We start from the raw sequence: 15315 nt of genomic DNA on the forward strand, positions 1-15315 counted from the left end.
AAAAAATTACACTATTATACAAGCTGTACACTCACTACTTTACATTGTAGCAAAGTGTCATTTCTTCAGTGTTGTCACATGAAAAGATATTATAAAATATTTACTAAAATGTGAGGGGTGTACTCACTTCTGTGAGATACTGTATACCCTTTTCTGGGACACTTGAAATTTAGCGCAGAAGCATTAGTTTANAGACGAGATTGATGATGGTGATGATGATGGAGTTGAGCCGTCATTCTGAGCTGCTGCTTTGAGGGATAAAAGAGGAGAATACATAAGGGTTGCACAGGTCAGAAATCAATACCTTAAGCTCTCTCCATCTCTTTCACCCAATAAAAAAATGATCTTGTTTTGCTGTGACCTTGGGTCAATCGCTTAATCAAGTAATCAATCATAAAAGCCAAGTGACTGGAACTAAATCTGTATTAAATAAAAATGGAATACAAAATGTTGCAGTACCCTTTAAAAAAGGCCTATACACCGTGCCTCTGTCTCACCGATAATTTATGCCAAAGGACATCATCTAATTTCAAGTAAAGGCTCGAGAATCGACTCGCCCTCCTGACAGACACAAACCGCACAGTCCTTAAGAAAGGCCACGGGCATGCATTCTATATTTATTAACTTATCATCAGATGAAGACAACTTGCTATTCACATGACAACGTAAAGACAGAAGCGGAGGGGGAATTCAATTAAATCATTACAGCAGTGCTCTATATGCTGCTGTCAGAAGCCTAATGTAAAAGAAAATCAGCACTGAGAAATAAGTTATGTCAAGACTCCTCAAAACGCCTGCCTTCTTTATCAAGAAAATTAGCTTAAAAAAAGGAAAAGGTGCAGCGTGAACGAACGAGCTGCTCAAGCGCAAAGGGATTACACCCTCAACAGATATTTAATAATAAAATAAGCGCAGGAAGCTAAATCCTTCAGCAAAGTACACATTTAATTTGCTGTAATGCTTCCTCAATGGACTCACGCCAAGTTATTTTCCGTAATCCATATATCAACAAGGATAAGAGGGGGAGACAGAACATTGATAAGTGACATTTTTGTAAAGCAAACTGCCTCCACAAGGGTGAGAAAAGACAATGTGCACTGTGATCAAACGCTGCAAAATATTTCATGTCGAAAGAGACCATGCTGTTACAAGAGCACTCCTTGACCAATAAACTTAAGGTTTGGTGTGGCATTGGAATTGAAAAAACAATCAATTGGTAACTTTCAGCAATCTGTATGTGTCAACAATTTTGTTTGCAGCTATTAAAATGGTATGTGCTCTGTAACATAAAAAAATTACATGCTTCATTTTTATGAACAGGTGGAGGCATTTGTATTGTGTGTTATTACAGAGACCCAACAGACCCTTACCTGCATTCCTACGTTCACTTGCATCAATGGAGGCCTCTGGTCATGTATTCTCCCTCGCCCTCGATCTCCCATCCCCATTCCCATTCCCATTCCAAACGGATAAAAGTCGCCTCTTCCGCCTCGTCCTCCTCCCATTCTTCCCCTGACCCCACCTCTACCTGCCATTCCTCCCCTCCCTCCATCTGCTCGTGGCCCCCCTCTTCCTCGTCCTCCAAAACGGCCCTGCTTTCTCTGACGCTCCTTCTCTTCAAACTCCTGTAGGTCTGCTTTAGCTTCCTCTGAGAGCTCTGAAAGCAAAGCCAATCACTATTACAGTCCATACCAAAATAAAAAAAACACCAAGTTCATATAATACAATTTTTGAAACAGCAGGTGATTCGTAAAAGAATTTAACACTCGTAATCGTACGAGGCGGCATTTCATTTGATAGTGCCTAACCTAACGTCTCTGGGATGTTTCTTCTTTTACTGGCAGCATCGGATAGCCTGACCACTGTGGCATCTTTGCGTTCGATCTTAAATCGCAGACGGCCAGATTCTCCATCATCTTCCTCTTCTTCTTCAGACTCCTCCTTCACATCGTCGTCCTGCTCTGGCTCACCTTCGGCTTCTGGATCATTTTCATGCTCAACCTGAAGCACACAGATTAAGTATCAGTCTCACCCTTGTTTGACTTTAAGAATCCTCTGAGGAGACCATCTTTACCTCCTCAAATTCTGTGACCTGAGAGCCATCGTGCTCCTCAGTTTGCTCTTCAAACTCCTCCTCTTCTTCAGCCATTTTCTGTTGGTCAGTCTGCACTTTACTGTACTCAGCGGGGTACTCATCCACCTGCAAAGACCAACAAATATTCACTGCTTAGAAATGCTTCAAATGAATACAGTAACCAACAATCTGCAACAGAAATTCAAACATTAATTTAATTCAATGTGTACTGAAATAAACAGAATCAAAATTACTGACAAATGCATCTTTCTTTCAAATGATTTTTTCCTGTTTTTCTAATCCATCAAGCCAAAAGGTTAGAAATTCTAGGCTGAGTATAGGCTAATCTAGAGTTTGTCATACACGGATGATATTCAGCCATTTTTATGCATTTTCTGCATTGATTTTTAGGGGAAATTTAATAAACACATGTAAACACACATGCTGCCAAAAATGCACAGGAAGTTGCTGTGCATAATGCCAAATGCATATATTCTGCCAAAATCTGTGCAACTGAAAAAAATGGATTTGGAAACATTGTAACATTTGTTAAAATGTGTTAAAAAAAAGAGTCTGCCAAATATTCCGTCAAACGCCTAAAATCTGTGTTAAGTGAACTGTACTACACTCCTATTAGGTGCTAAAAACCTTTATTACATTTAAAGGGAAAGCATGTGCAGAATTTTGTAACTGACAGAGGTTTAAACTCTGGAGTTCTACGCATTCAGATTCTCATAAAAAACGAGTTAATAAAAACACATCAGACATTAGATATGTCAAATATGCAGAAGAAAGTGAGAACCATGAAATACCATACCACATAATAATTTAAACATTGTGTTAGAAATGCTTCATCAGATCTGAATGGATTTTCTTGCATATAAATCAATATATTTATTAAAACACAGACTGTGAAGCATGTGTTGTAGTCCAGCACTACCAGAGCCTGTTCAACGCCAAAAACGACACTGATAAAGATAAAACATTCGATTGATGGAAAATCACTCCTGAATGAAAATGTTAATGCCACATCTGAGAGAGAGAGAGAGAGAGAGAGAGAGAGCCCAGAAAGGCCCAGTGCAGTGTTCTGGTGCAGGGGGGGGGTTTGGGTATGCTGAAGGAGAGTCTACCTAAATTAGCATAACAGTGGGAGCCCAGTCTCATTACTATGCCCTATTACCATTCCTGCTGATATTTGAAATTCAATGATATGCAAATGTTTGACATGATACACAGAGAATGGGAGATAAACACGCACACGGCTCAGTGGTGGTGAAAATATCATTGACTGTGTCGTACTAACACAAACACACACTCACAAACAGACACAAAGAGATCTCCAGCGCACACATAGCTCAGTGACAGGAAAAAATATCATAATTTCACTCGCAGCTAATTCTCCTACACACTTGCTCACAGAATGTACAAAAATATCGAGAGAGGCAGACACGGGCGGCTTCTGCCGACTCCACGAGCTGCAGGTATTGCCTCCCTCCCTTGGCAATAACCCAACACAGGTCCTCTCTCTGTTTAGCTGTTACAGACTGATTTCACTCCGCTGCCATGTTGAAATCGAAAACAAGGCAGAGGTGGGAAGAAAACCGGAAGGAGACTACAATGGTGTGGAGTCGGACTACCATGTGTCTGTGACATGAATAAACAAATGATGCGTATAAAAAAACAACGTTAGATTGGCTGTGTGCGCAAATGAAACCCTCTTATGGCAGTTTAAACAGTCACTAATATGTGATGGTACGGCTTAAGTGGTCAAGTAAAACAGCTTGTGTGACATGCATCCTGTCACATGCATGCTTACAGTGCCTTGCAAAAGTATTCATAACCCTTCATTTTATTCACATTATGCTAAAGCAATATTTACTAAAATGTGAGGGGTGTACTCACTTCTGTGAGATACTGTATACCCTTTTCTGGGACACTTGAAATTTAGCGCAGAAGCATTAGTTTTGCTTGTTGATGTTTCTACACTTCGAGTGGAGTTAACCTGTGCCAAATTCAATTGAATAAGTATGATTTGGAGCGGCACATACTACTCAATAAAAGGTGCAACAGCTGAAAATGCATATCAAAGTAAGACATGATGTCAAAAGAACTGCCAGTAGAGCTCTGAGACAGGATTGTATCAAGGCACAGATCTGGGGAAGACTTCTGAAAAAAATCTGCTGTATTGAAGGTTCACAGAAGCATGTAGCCTCCATTAATCCTTAAAGAAAGAGGTTTGGAACCACCAGATCTCTTACTTGAGCTGACCTCCTGTCCAAACTGAGCCATCGATGGAGAAGGGTCTTGGTTAGAGCGGTGACCAAGAAGCTGATGTCACTCTGGTTGAGCTCCATGATCATATATGGAGATGGTAGAAGCTTGCAGAAGGCCAAACATCACTGTCTGCAACACTCCACCAATCTGGGCTTTAGGGCAGAGTGGCCATACTAAAGTCTTTGCTCAGTGAAGACACATGAAAACTTGAAATATGCAAAAACGTACTACAAAGAATCTTTCAAACTGTCAGAAACAAGATTATCTGGTCTGATGAATCTCAGTTTCATGCATCATGTCTGGAGAAAAACAAGCACTGCTCAACACCTGTACAATACCGTCTTAACAGTAAAGTGTGGTGGAAACAGCATCATGATGTGGGGGTGTTTTTCAGCTGCAGGGACTGGGGCACTTGTCAGAGTAGAAGAAAAGCTCAGCGGCACAAAATACGGAGATAATGATCATGAAAACCTCTCCAACATGACAATGATCCTAAGCACACAGCTAAAACGATGCAAGCGTGGCTTATGGACAACTCTGTCAATGTCCTTGAGTGGCCCAGCTGGTGCTTGGGCTTGAACCCAACTGAACATCTCTGTAGAAACCTGAAAATGTCTGTCTACTGATGATCTCCATCCAACCTGACAGAGTTTGAGAGGATCTGAGGAGAAGAATGGCAGAAAATTGCCAAATGCAGATGTGTAAAGCTTGTCACATCATACCCAAAAAGATTTGAGACTCTAAAGGTGCTTTAACCAACTACTGAGTTGAGGGTATGAATACGTATGCAATGTACTTTTTTTTAAAACTTATTTTATTTTTAATAAATGTGCAAAGTTGTCACATCTGTTTTTTGTTTTGTAATTATTGTGCATGGAGTGTAGATTAATGTAAAAAAATAATTTAAAGTAGTTTAAGATACATAACAAAATGTGAATAAAATGAAGGGATATGAATACTTTTGCAAGGCACTGTAAGCATGCATGTGACAGGATGCATGTCACACAAGCTGTTTTACTTGACCACTTAAGCCGTACCATCACATATTAGTGACTGTTTAAACTGCCATAAGAGGGTTTCATTTGCGCACACAGCCAATCTAACGTTGTTTTTTTATACGCATCATTTGTTTATTCATGTCACAGACACATGGTAGTCCGACTCCACACCATTGTAGTCTCCTTCCGGTTTTCTTCCCACCTCTGCCTTGTTTTCGATTTCAACATGGCAGCGGAGTGAAATCAGTCTGTAACAGCTAAACAGAGAGAGGACCTGTGTTGGGTTATTGCCAAGGGAGGGAGGCAATACCTGCAGCTCGTGGAGTCGGCAGAAGCCGCCCGTGTCTGCCTCTCTCGATATTTTTGTACATTCTGTGAGCAAGTGTGTAGGAGAATTAGCTGCGAGTGAAATTATGATATTTTTTCCTGTCACTGAGCTATGTGTGCGCTGGAGATCTCTTTGTGTCTGTTTGTGAGTGTGTGTTTGTGTTAGTACGACACAGTCAATGATATTTTCACCACCACTGAGCCGTGTGCGTGTTTATCTCCCATTCTCTGTGTATCATGTCAAACATTTGCATATCATTGAATTTCAAATATCAGCAGGAATGGTAATAGGGCATAGTAATGAGACTGGGCTCCCACTGTTATGCTAATTTAGGTAGACTCTCCTTCAGCATACCCAAACCCCCCCCCTGCACCAGAACACTGCACTGGGCCTTTCTGGGCTCTCTCTCTCTCTCTCTCTCTCTCTCTCAGATGTGGCATTAACATTTTCATTCAGGAGTGATTTTCCATCAATCGAATGTTTTATCTTTATCAGTGTCGTTTTTGGCGTTGAACAGGCTCTGGTAGTGCTGGACTACAACACATGCTTCACAGTCTGTGTTTTAATAAATATATTGATTTATATGCAAGAAAATCCATTCAGATCTGATGAAGCATTTCTAACACAATGTTTAAATTATTATGTGGTATGGTATTTCATGGTTCTCACTTTCTTCTGCATATTTGACATATCTAATGTCTGATGTGTTTTTATTAACTCGTTTTTTATGAGAATCTGAATGCGTAGAACTCCAGAGTTTAAACCTCTGTCAGTTACAAAATTCTGCACATGCTTTCCCTTTAAATGTAATAAAGGTTTTTAGCACCTAATAGGAGTGTAGTACAGTTCACTTAACACAGATTTTAGGCGTTTGACGGAATATTTGGCAGACTCTTTTTTTTAACACATTTTAACAAATGTTACAATGTTTCCAAATCCATTTTTTTCAGTTGCACAGATTTTGGCAGAATATATGCATTTGGCATTATGCACAGCAACTTCCTGTGCATTTTTGGCAGCATGTGTGTTTACATGTGTTTATTAAATTTCCCCTAAAAATCAATGCAGAAAATGCATAAAAATGGCTGAATATCATCCGTGTATGACAAACTCTAGATTAGCCTATACTCAGCCTAGAATTTCTAACCTTTTGGCTTGATGGATTAGAAAAACAGGAAAAAATCATTTGAAAGAAAGATGCATTTGTCAGTAATTTTGATTCTGTTTATTTCAGTACACATTGAAATAAATTAATGTTTGAATTTCTGTTGCAGATTGTTGGTTACTGTATTCATTTGAAGCATTTCTAAGCAGTGAATATTTGTTGGTCTTTGCAGGTGGATGAGTACCCCGCTGAGTACAGTAAAGTGCAGACTGACCAACAGAAAATGGCTGAAGAAGAGGAGGAGTTTGAAGAGCAAACTGAGGAGCACGATGGCTCTCAGGTCACAGAATTTGAGGAGGTAAAGATGGTCTCCTCAGAGGATTCTTAAAGTCAAACAAGGGTGAGACTGATACTTAATCTGTGTGCTTCAGGTTGAGCATGAAAATGATCCAGAAGCCGAAGGTGAGCCAGAGCAGGACGACGATGTGAAGGAGGAGTCTGAAGAAGAAGAGGAAGATGATGGAGAATCTGGCCGTCTGCGATTTAAGATCGAACGCAAAGATGCCACAGTGGTCAGGCTATCCGATGCTGCCAGTAAAAGAAGAAACATCCCAGAGACGTTAGGTTAGGCACTATCAAATGAAATGCCGCCTCGTACGATTACGAGTGTTAAATTCTTTTACGAATCACCTGCTGTTTCAAAAATTGTATTATATGAACTTGGTGTTTTTTTTATTTTGGTATGGACTGTAATAGTGATTGGCTTTGCTTTCAGAGCTCTCAGAGGAAGCTAAAGCAGACCTACAGGAGTTTGAAGAGAAGGAGCGTCAGAGAAAGCAGGGCCGTTTTGGAGGACGAGGAAGAGGGGGGCCACGAGCAGATGGAGGGAGGGGAGGAATGGCAGGTAGAGGTGGGGTCAGGGGAAGAATGGGAGGAGGACGAGGCGGAAGAGGCGACTTTTATCCGTTTGGAATGGGAATGGGAATGGGGATGGGAGATCGAGGGCGAGGGAGAATACATGACCAGAGGCCTCCATTGATGCAAGTGAACGTAGGAATGCAGGTAAGGGTCTGTTGGGTCTCTGTAATAACACACAATACAAATGCCTCCACCTGTTCATAAAAATGAAGCATGTAATTTTTTTATGTTACAGAGCACATACCATTTTAATAGCTGCAAACAAAATTGTTGACACACACAGATTGCTGAAAGTTACCAATTGATTGTTTTTTCAATTCCAATGCCACACCAAACCTTAAGATTATTGGTCAAGGAGTGCTCTTGTAACAGCATGGTCTCTTTCGACATGAAATATTTTGCAGCGTTTGATCACAGTGCACATTGTCTTTTCTCACCCTTGTGGAGGCAGTTTGCTTTACAAAAATGTCACTTATCAATGTTCTGTCTCCCCCTCTTATCCTTGTTGATATATGGATTACGGAAAATAACTTGGCGTGAGTCCATTGAGGAAGCATTACAGCAAATTAAATGTGTACTTTGCTGAAGGATTTAGCTTCCTGCGCTTATTTTATTATTAAATATCTGTTGAGGGTGTAATCCCTTTGCGCTTGAGCAGCTCGTTCGTTCACGCTGCACCTTTTCCTTTTTTTAAGCTAATTTTCTTGATAAAGAAGGCAGGCGTTTTGAGGAGTCTTGACATAACTTATTTCTCAGTGCTGATTTTCTTTTACATTAGGCTTCTGACAGCAGCATATAGAGCACTGCTGTAATGATTTAATTGAATTCCCCCTCCGCTTCTGTCTTTACGTTGTCATGTGAATAGCAAGTTGTCTTCATCTGATGATAAGTTAATAAATATAGAATGCATGCCCGTGGCCTTTCTTAAGGACTGTGCGGTTTGTGTCTGTCAGGAGGGCGAGTCGATTCTCGAGCCTTTACTTGAAATTAGATGATGTCCTTTGGCATAAATTATCGGTGAGACAGAGGCACGGTGTATAGGCCTTTTTTAAAGGGTACTGCAACATTTTGTATTCCATTTTTATTTAATACAGATTTAGTTCCAGTCACTTGGCTTTTATGATTGATTACTTGATTAAGCGATTGACCCAAGGTCACAGCAAAACAAGATCATTTTTTTATTGGGTGAAAGAGATGGAGAGAGCTTAAGGTATTGATTTCTGACCTGTGCAACCCTTATGTATTCTCCTCTTTTATCCCTCAAAGCAGCAGCTCAGAATGACGGCTCAACTCCATCATCATCACCATCATCAATCTCGTCTATCCAGCCCCAGAGGTGCTGGTGGTCCTGGCCTTTTCCCAGGTCCATGCACCCCGATTCCTCCGCAACCACTGCCGCTATTGATGCCACACCTGACCCAACGTTCCTCAGGACCTTCCAGAGCACAACACAACACGCACGGGCGCATGATGAGCTCGCCGCCACGACACACGCACCCCAGCCAGCAACATCAACAGCACCAACCCAAGAACATTCACATCAACCCTCACTTCAGAGGACCATCCTCCTCACCTGTGCAAGGTACAGCCCTAGAAACAAATGAAAATCTTTGAACGTACTTTTAAAGGGACAGTTCACCCAAAAATTATAATTCTGCCTTGAATTACTCACTCTCTAGTTGTTCCAAACCTGTATACATTTTTTTGTTTGGTGGAGCACTAGGGGTGAGAACCTTTTTTTTAAAAAACCGGAACCGAGAGCAATTTATACGTTTCGGTTCAAAAAACGGTTCTGGTGTGACGCGTGGCCAAGCGCTGTGAGCAGCTTTGCGCTAACGTTTCCCATAAAGAATGTCATAAACCAAACAGAAATGCAGCGCCGCTTCTTTATTCACTGGAAATATCATTTTCAATGACTGTACACGCACTACACAGACGCACCGCACCTTGTACTGCCACATACATCAGTTTCCATCCCACAGACTCGTCGCGCAGCATCTTTGCCGAACAAATCGTTGACTGTACACGCAGTCCACAGACGCGTCGCTCCTCATCTTGCCGAACACAACGTTTTCCTGTATGTGCGTCCTTGAAAACTGCACGTTGTTTTGTTTGAGTGTACACATACTGGCAGCGCTCAGCTCCTGTCGCCACTAACATTATACTTCTTTCATATTGTCATTTACATACTGATCAACCTGTATCTACCATGTATGACAGTTAACATTTAAAAACAACATTTTATTTATTTTGTTTAATATTTCACTAATTTTGGGAAATGAGCAATTAGCCCTCATCACACTATTTGGATGTTATTGATAGTGTAACAACATGAACCTTACAGCACATGTGATTGATGGTTAAGCATTACTCAACATTACTTACTACCTTACAATCAGCAACACCTACATTCAATTTAGGTGAAATAGTTGAAAGACAATAATATTTAATTTAAATAGAACCGGAATCTGAACCGGGAATCGTTGGGCAAAAATGGAACTGGAATCAGAACCAGAACATTTTGTACGATACTCAACCCTATTGAACACTGAGAAAGATATTTGGACAAATGCTTGTAACCAAACAGTTCTTGGACCCATTGGCTACCATAGTAGGAAAAATTACACGGATAGTCAAAAGTGTCCCAGAACTGCATGCTGTCCTACATTCTTCAAAATATCTTCTTTTGTGTTCAACAGAACAAAAAGATTATGAAGTAATTTTTCACACTATGGTAGTCAGTGGTGACCAAGAACTGTTTGGTTACAAGCACTCTTCAGAATATCTTTCTTTGTGTTGTTCATCAGAACAAAGACATGTATACAGATTTGGAACAACTCAAAGGTGAGTAAATGATGACAGAATTAAAATTTTTGGGTGAACTATCCCTTTAAGGCGTAAATGTATGCCTATTCTCTGTCTGTTTAGCTGTTTCACTTTAGGCAGATGCTTACTAGTACTCGTACATTTTCGCTTGGGTCCTTCGAGAGTTTTTCCTTGGTATGGCCTTCATTCTGTAGGCAGCACATCAGCACTAAAGCGGCTTTCTGAAATGCACACATCTCTGTAGGTGAAATGATTCACAGCGAAATGACTTTCTTTTGACTGTCAGTTTATCTCATTAGGTGGGCCAGTCTGCTCAAGAGAGAGGTGCACAGTTTAATCAGCAGAACAGCCCTCTCTCTGTGACCTGCTGTGACCAACTATGATTTAGACACGTGGCAAGAAGAGACTCTCATTCTGCATCCCTTTTGCTGTCCGCCTAACTCACCCTTTTTCTATTTCCATTTGATCTTAGTTCCCTCAATGCCTCCCGTGCAGAACCAGCCAAGGCCTAACATCACTCTACAGAGACTCCCGGTAAGTAACCTCACGTTTCGAATTGAGTCATTTCGCTGTGCATAAAACTACAGTGTGTCACAGTCGAGACATCATGGTTTGTCCCGAGTTTAGTGTAATCGATTTGACTGGCTCGCACCCACCAAAAGCGGCATTTGTCTTGCTGTGTGGAAAGTATATCTCGAGAAACGTCCTCGTATGTGGGGAGAACTTGGCGATTGAAATTGAAATGGAGACCGTGAAAACACTGAGCCGATATACAAGCCCTTCGCTGCATGGAAAAGAGGAGTGCTTGTGAGGATGTAGAGGAACCATCAGGCTGCTGCCAGTTCTGTGGCTAAAGTGATTACTTCTGAGGAGGACACAATCTCGACTGTGTTTTTGTCGTCTGCGCTGATATGATACTTATGCGTTTTTCAAACTTTTGGCTTGCAAGGGACTGCATAGCAATTTCAAACTGGCACGTGGATAGTTTTAAGAAATGGTTTGCTTAAACTTTTCTGGAATGGCCGATATTTCTCTTTTTTTATGGAGTTGCAGTGCAGATAGTTTTATGATGTCATATTAAGTTTATGTCTGTTGTATGTCAACCACCACTCTACTGAGTTGCCTACAGTTGTGTTTGACCCGCACGCTGTGACTTGGAATGCTTGACCGGCCTTAATCTTGCTGAATAGGAAAGATTTTCCACACACATTCATGACACATTTCCAGCTGTCTGTCTCCCATAGCCAGTCTGGTACAGACAGGACACCATTTAAAATGCCAATGGCTTTTTGGAGAGACCAGCGTCCATTAGCCCTCTGGGCACATGATTATCATACATTAGCATATGATCACATCTCATCTTACAATAGGCTAATCCACAATTCCTCTATGAATATTTACTACTGCAGAGTTTTTGAATATTAATCTCCGTGCTACATATTTATGTTTGATACGGGAAAGAATCATCAACTCTTGTATTTGTGTGTTTAAGCCCATAGCCTGACTGCATTTGTCAGGTTGGTTTGTAAGTGTTGTCGTTTTGATTTAAGAATAACAAATGATTTGCTTATCTGCTTTTATATACACCAGAAATTGCTTGTTGATGAGATAGAGTTGTAGTGGTCCAACGATACACACTGATCACACGATTCAACAATTTATAGAATTGATGAGGTTCATTCAAGGTTCACTTAAAACTTTCATCATGTAAAGAAAGGTAAGAAGGGATAAGTGTAAAAGAGAACTTCTTAGAGAGAAATCCATAAAAGCACTAAATAAAAACATAACATGCTATGTTGACGCAAAAGAAATTGGCATCTCAGATGATAGGATTAAACAGACAAGAAAAATCCCTATAGCTCTACAATATGTAATATATTGTTTTGAAGTGTGAAATATTGTACTGAGACAATATCAAATTGGCTATATATAGCCGCGGAAATAATTAAGAGACCATTCTTTAGCATTTCTAGATGTATTGTAGTCATTAGGGCTGGGCGATGTTATCGTATATCGCCGATGTCTCGCAAATCGAAAATGTTGATTACAACAGACAGATACCAGACGATAATTGATAGTAATGGAAAAATACGCGTTATAACATTATCATGCATTAACATAACATAACATTAATGTGTTCATATGCCCAGGCAGTCAGTAACAGTGACAGAATTTTGGAAACGCTGTTTTGTTCGGTCAGTTGAATGTTTTCTGCCGGTCGCTGCACAGATAGACCAAGAGAAAGACGAGCTGCGTCGGCAAAGCAAAACCTCACGCTCGCGGGGCTGTACCGGTGTTGTGCCGAAAAATGACTCCTGCCGAATTATGACTCCCCATTCCCCACTAACATTAGGTGTTAGGATTAGATGTGGGGGAGGGGTTAGGATTAGCTAATCCCCCATCAAAATCAATGAGGGGAGTCGTAATCTGGCGGGGAGTCAAAATTCGGCACAACACCGGTGTTCGTATTGTCCTACCCTGTCAGATTTTCCTACCGCAGGGCAAAACTTAATATAATCTAAACCACATCGACAAAATAAACAGGTAGAATGATTTTACAATGCAAAATACCCTGTCAGATAGTCCTACCATTTTAAAATATAAACATAAAATAAATTTACAGCGTAAATACCCGTCAGATTATCCTACCAGCATAAAAGAAACATGTAGGATTAATTTACTGCGCAACACCCAATCAAATTATACTATAGTTATTAAATAATATGTAGATTGATTTAACAACGAAAATACACTATCCTATTCCCGTAGCAGTATAAAATAAACAGGTAAAATGATTTTATAGCTAAAAAAAATGACATAACATTGATGTGCGCATGCCTGGTAGGATATTCTGACAGGTAGGATGAAATTTCAGGACACCTGCAACATTTTTCTACTGCATAAAAGCTTTATGGTTTATCTACACGCTTTACCTGATGAAAGAAGTCACTGGTTTGTGCGCGTGGCGCGCCTGTGTGTGTGTGCACGCGTGCCTGCGTGCGTATTTCTTTGACACATGGCGGGATATTATCGGATATCGCGATGATTTTAAGTCGATAATCGATAACTTTTTTTAAACACATCGCCCAGCCCTAGTAGTCATTCCAGTCCAGTGTCAGGAATGACAAAGTCATCCAACAGCAATGTGAAAGACTGACAGCATGAAAAGACGCATGAAAACTGTGATAAAAATTGAGGTTATCGCATAAAAAATTATTTTTTACTTTTCATAAATACATGTACAAATATTGTTGTATTGCTTAAAAGTGAGCATGAGCTTTCTTCTTTTGCAGTATTTGAGGTCTGATAAATACAGAGCATCTTTTGTTATTTTCACCTTTTTCTGCAAATAAATGCAAATTTGGGAGAAATTTTTGTTAATAGTTCAAAGAATCAAGCCAAAATAATTTTACCTAAACAAATACCTATAAATGTAATTTCAGAAAAACTGAAAGTGGTCTTTGAAATGGTCTCTTAATTTCCCCCCGGCTGTACGTGTTGCTTGCACGTATTAACTTGAATTTTGGAGCGTTGGTGACATACTCGAGTCAACAGCAGAAATGAACAAGTCGGCAAGTGTATTTCAAGTCACATAAGGCTTGTCTTCAAAATGGTAGCTGTCTGTGGCATTTGTCTTTCCCTCTCCCTTTCTATCTTCCAGGCAGATCATAAATGGTTACATATTAAACAAATCCATGGGTATTTACGAAAGATTAGCCCCCTGAAAGGACCTGCTCCTTTTATCAAACGAATGCAAACTCGCAAAGGTATTGTGAATGTACTTAAGCTCCCTTTGTGTTACAGGAGCTGACCTTTTGAATAGAGCAATGAAGTCCACATTAACAATGCGATTCTCTCTCGCTCCCTCCTGTCCGTTGCTTAGCTAAGCTGCTGATTGACTTTCTGTTAAGCAACTTGGCTGGCCTTGGCGACACTCATTGGCTGACTGAAGATCAGAGCTGAAAACGTGGATTAAAAGTTTGATTGCATCTTAAGTCATTTATAATAAGTAAAGAGGTGCTAAGCATCACAATTTGCTGGAGTGTGGCCTCTTTGCTCTTAAGAAATTAGCCTTCATTCAAAGTTTATTTTTAAAAAGGAGGATTGGTATTCAGCTGCGGGATTAGTTAGGATCATTATCTAGCTTTCTTTTGGAAAGGTAGAGGAGGGATTTTGAGTTTTATGAGCAGTGAGTTAGGTAAGCACTGAGAATGGATAAAGATTGATATTCAAGGGCGTATGCAAATTCTTTCCTTTCTGACTAAAAGATTTCTCAGTGGTGTTAGCTGATGTTTATGATCTTAATATGAAGAGTAACGTTTCAAAGTTTAGACAAGAAGCGTTTGCTATTGCGGCTTAACTCGTGTGTCAACAATTATGATGTTCTGCCTCTGGCGAAGTCATCGGGGAGACCCAGTGCGGTTTTGTGTTTCATATCTGTGCTCTGTTCTGCTTTAGGCTCCTGATTTTCCACAGCACCTTCAAGGAAACTTTGGCCCACCTCGGCCCCTGCCCCTCCAGGAGCCATGGAGAGGACCACCGCCACCTCACCAGGATCGAGAGCACTTTTTCGCTAGTGGTAATGTCAACTTATTTCGGAAGCTTAGATCCCGGTTTTGCCATAAAGGCAGTCACTGGTTTAAAAAACTTGAATACCTGCCTAGACTGAATACCTGGTTTGACTTTGTGGAACGTCTGTTTCGACCTTCAGTCTTCTTAACAATTGCTTGTAGTAACAAAAGTTAAAAGATCTGTTGATCTCTCTTCTCTTTGTAAGTTTGCTAGCAACTGC

General features: G+C 40.4%; 1 protein-coding gene across 4 annotated transcripts in view; it reads left to right on the forward strand.

Annotated features, from left to right (window-relative positions):
* The window catches only part of rbm33a (RNA binding motif protein 33a), a 50378-nt gene that overhangs the window by 16248 nt on the left and 18815 nt on the right, over positions 1 to 15315 (forward strand). For 3 of the 4 annotated variants that reach the window (XM_057329916.1, XM_057329898.1, XM_057329923.1), the window contains exons 6-11: positions 7012 to 7137; positions 7211 to 7403; positions 7555 to 7841; positions 8964 to 9279; positions 10996 to 11057; positions 14982 to 15102. In XM_057329916.1, coding sequence (XP_057185899.1) covers positions 7012 to 7137; positions 7211 to 7403; positions 7555 to 7841; positions 8964 to 9279; positions 10996 to 11057; positions 14982 to 15102 — 1105 coding nt within the window. The remainder of the gene's footprint in view (positions 1 to 7011; positions 7138 to 7210; positions 7404 to 7554; positions 7842 to 8963; positions 9280 to 10995; positions 11058 to 14981; positions 15103 to 15315) is intronic. The other variant, XM_057329907.1, reaches the window with a different exon arrangement.

Source organism: Triplophysa rosa, linkage group LG1 (assembly GCF_024868665.1).
Source record: "Triplophysa rosa linkage group LG1, Trosa_1v2, whole genome shotgun sequence".
Classification (NCBI taxonomy): Eukaryota; Metazoa; Chordata; class Actinopteri; order Cypriniformes; family Nemacheilidae; genus Triplophysa; species Triplophysa rosa.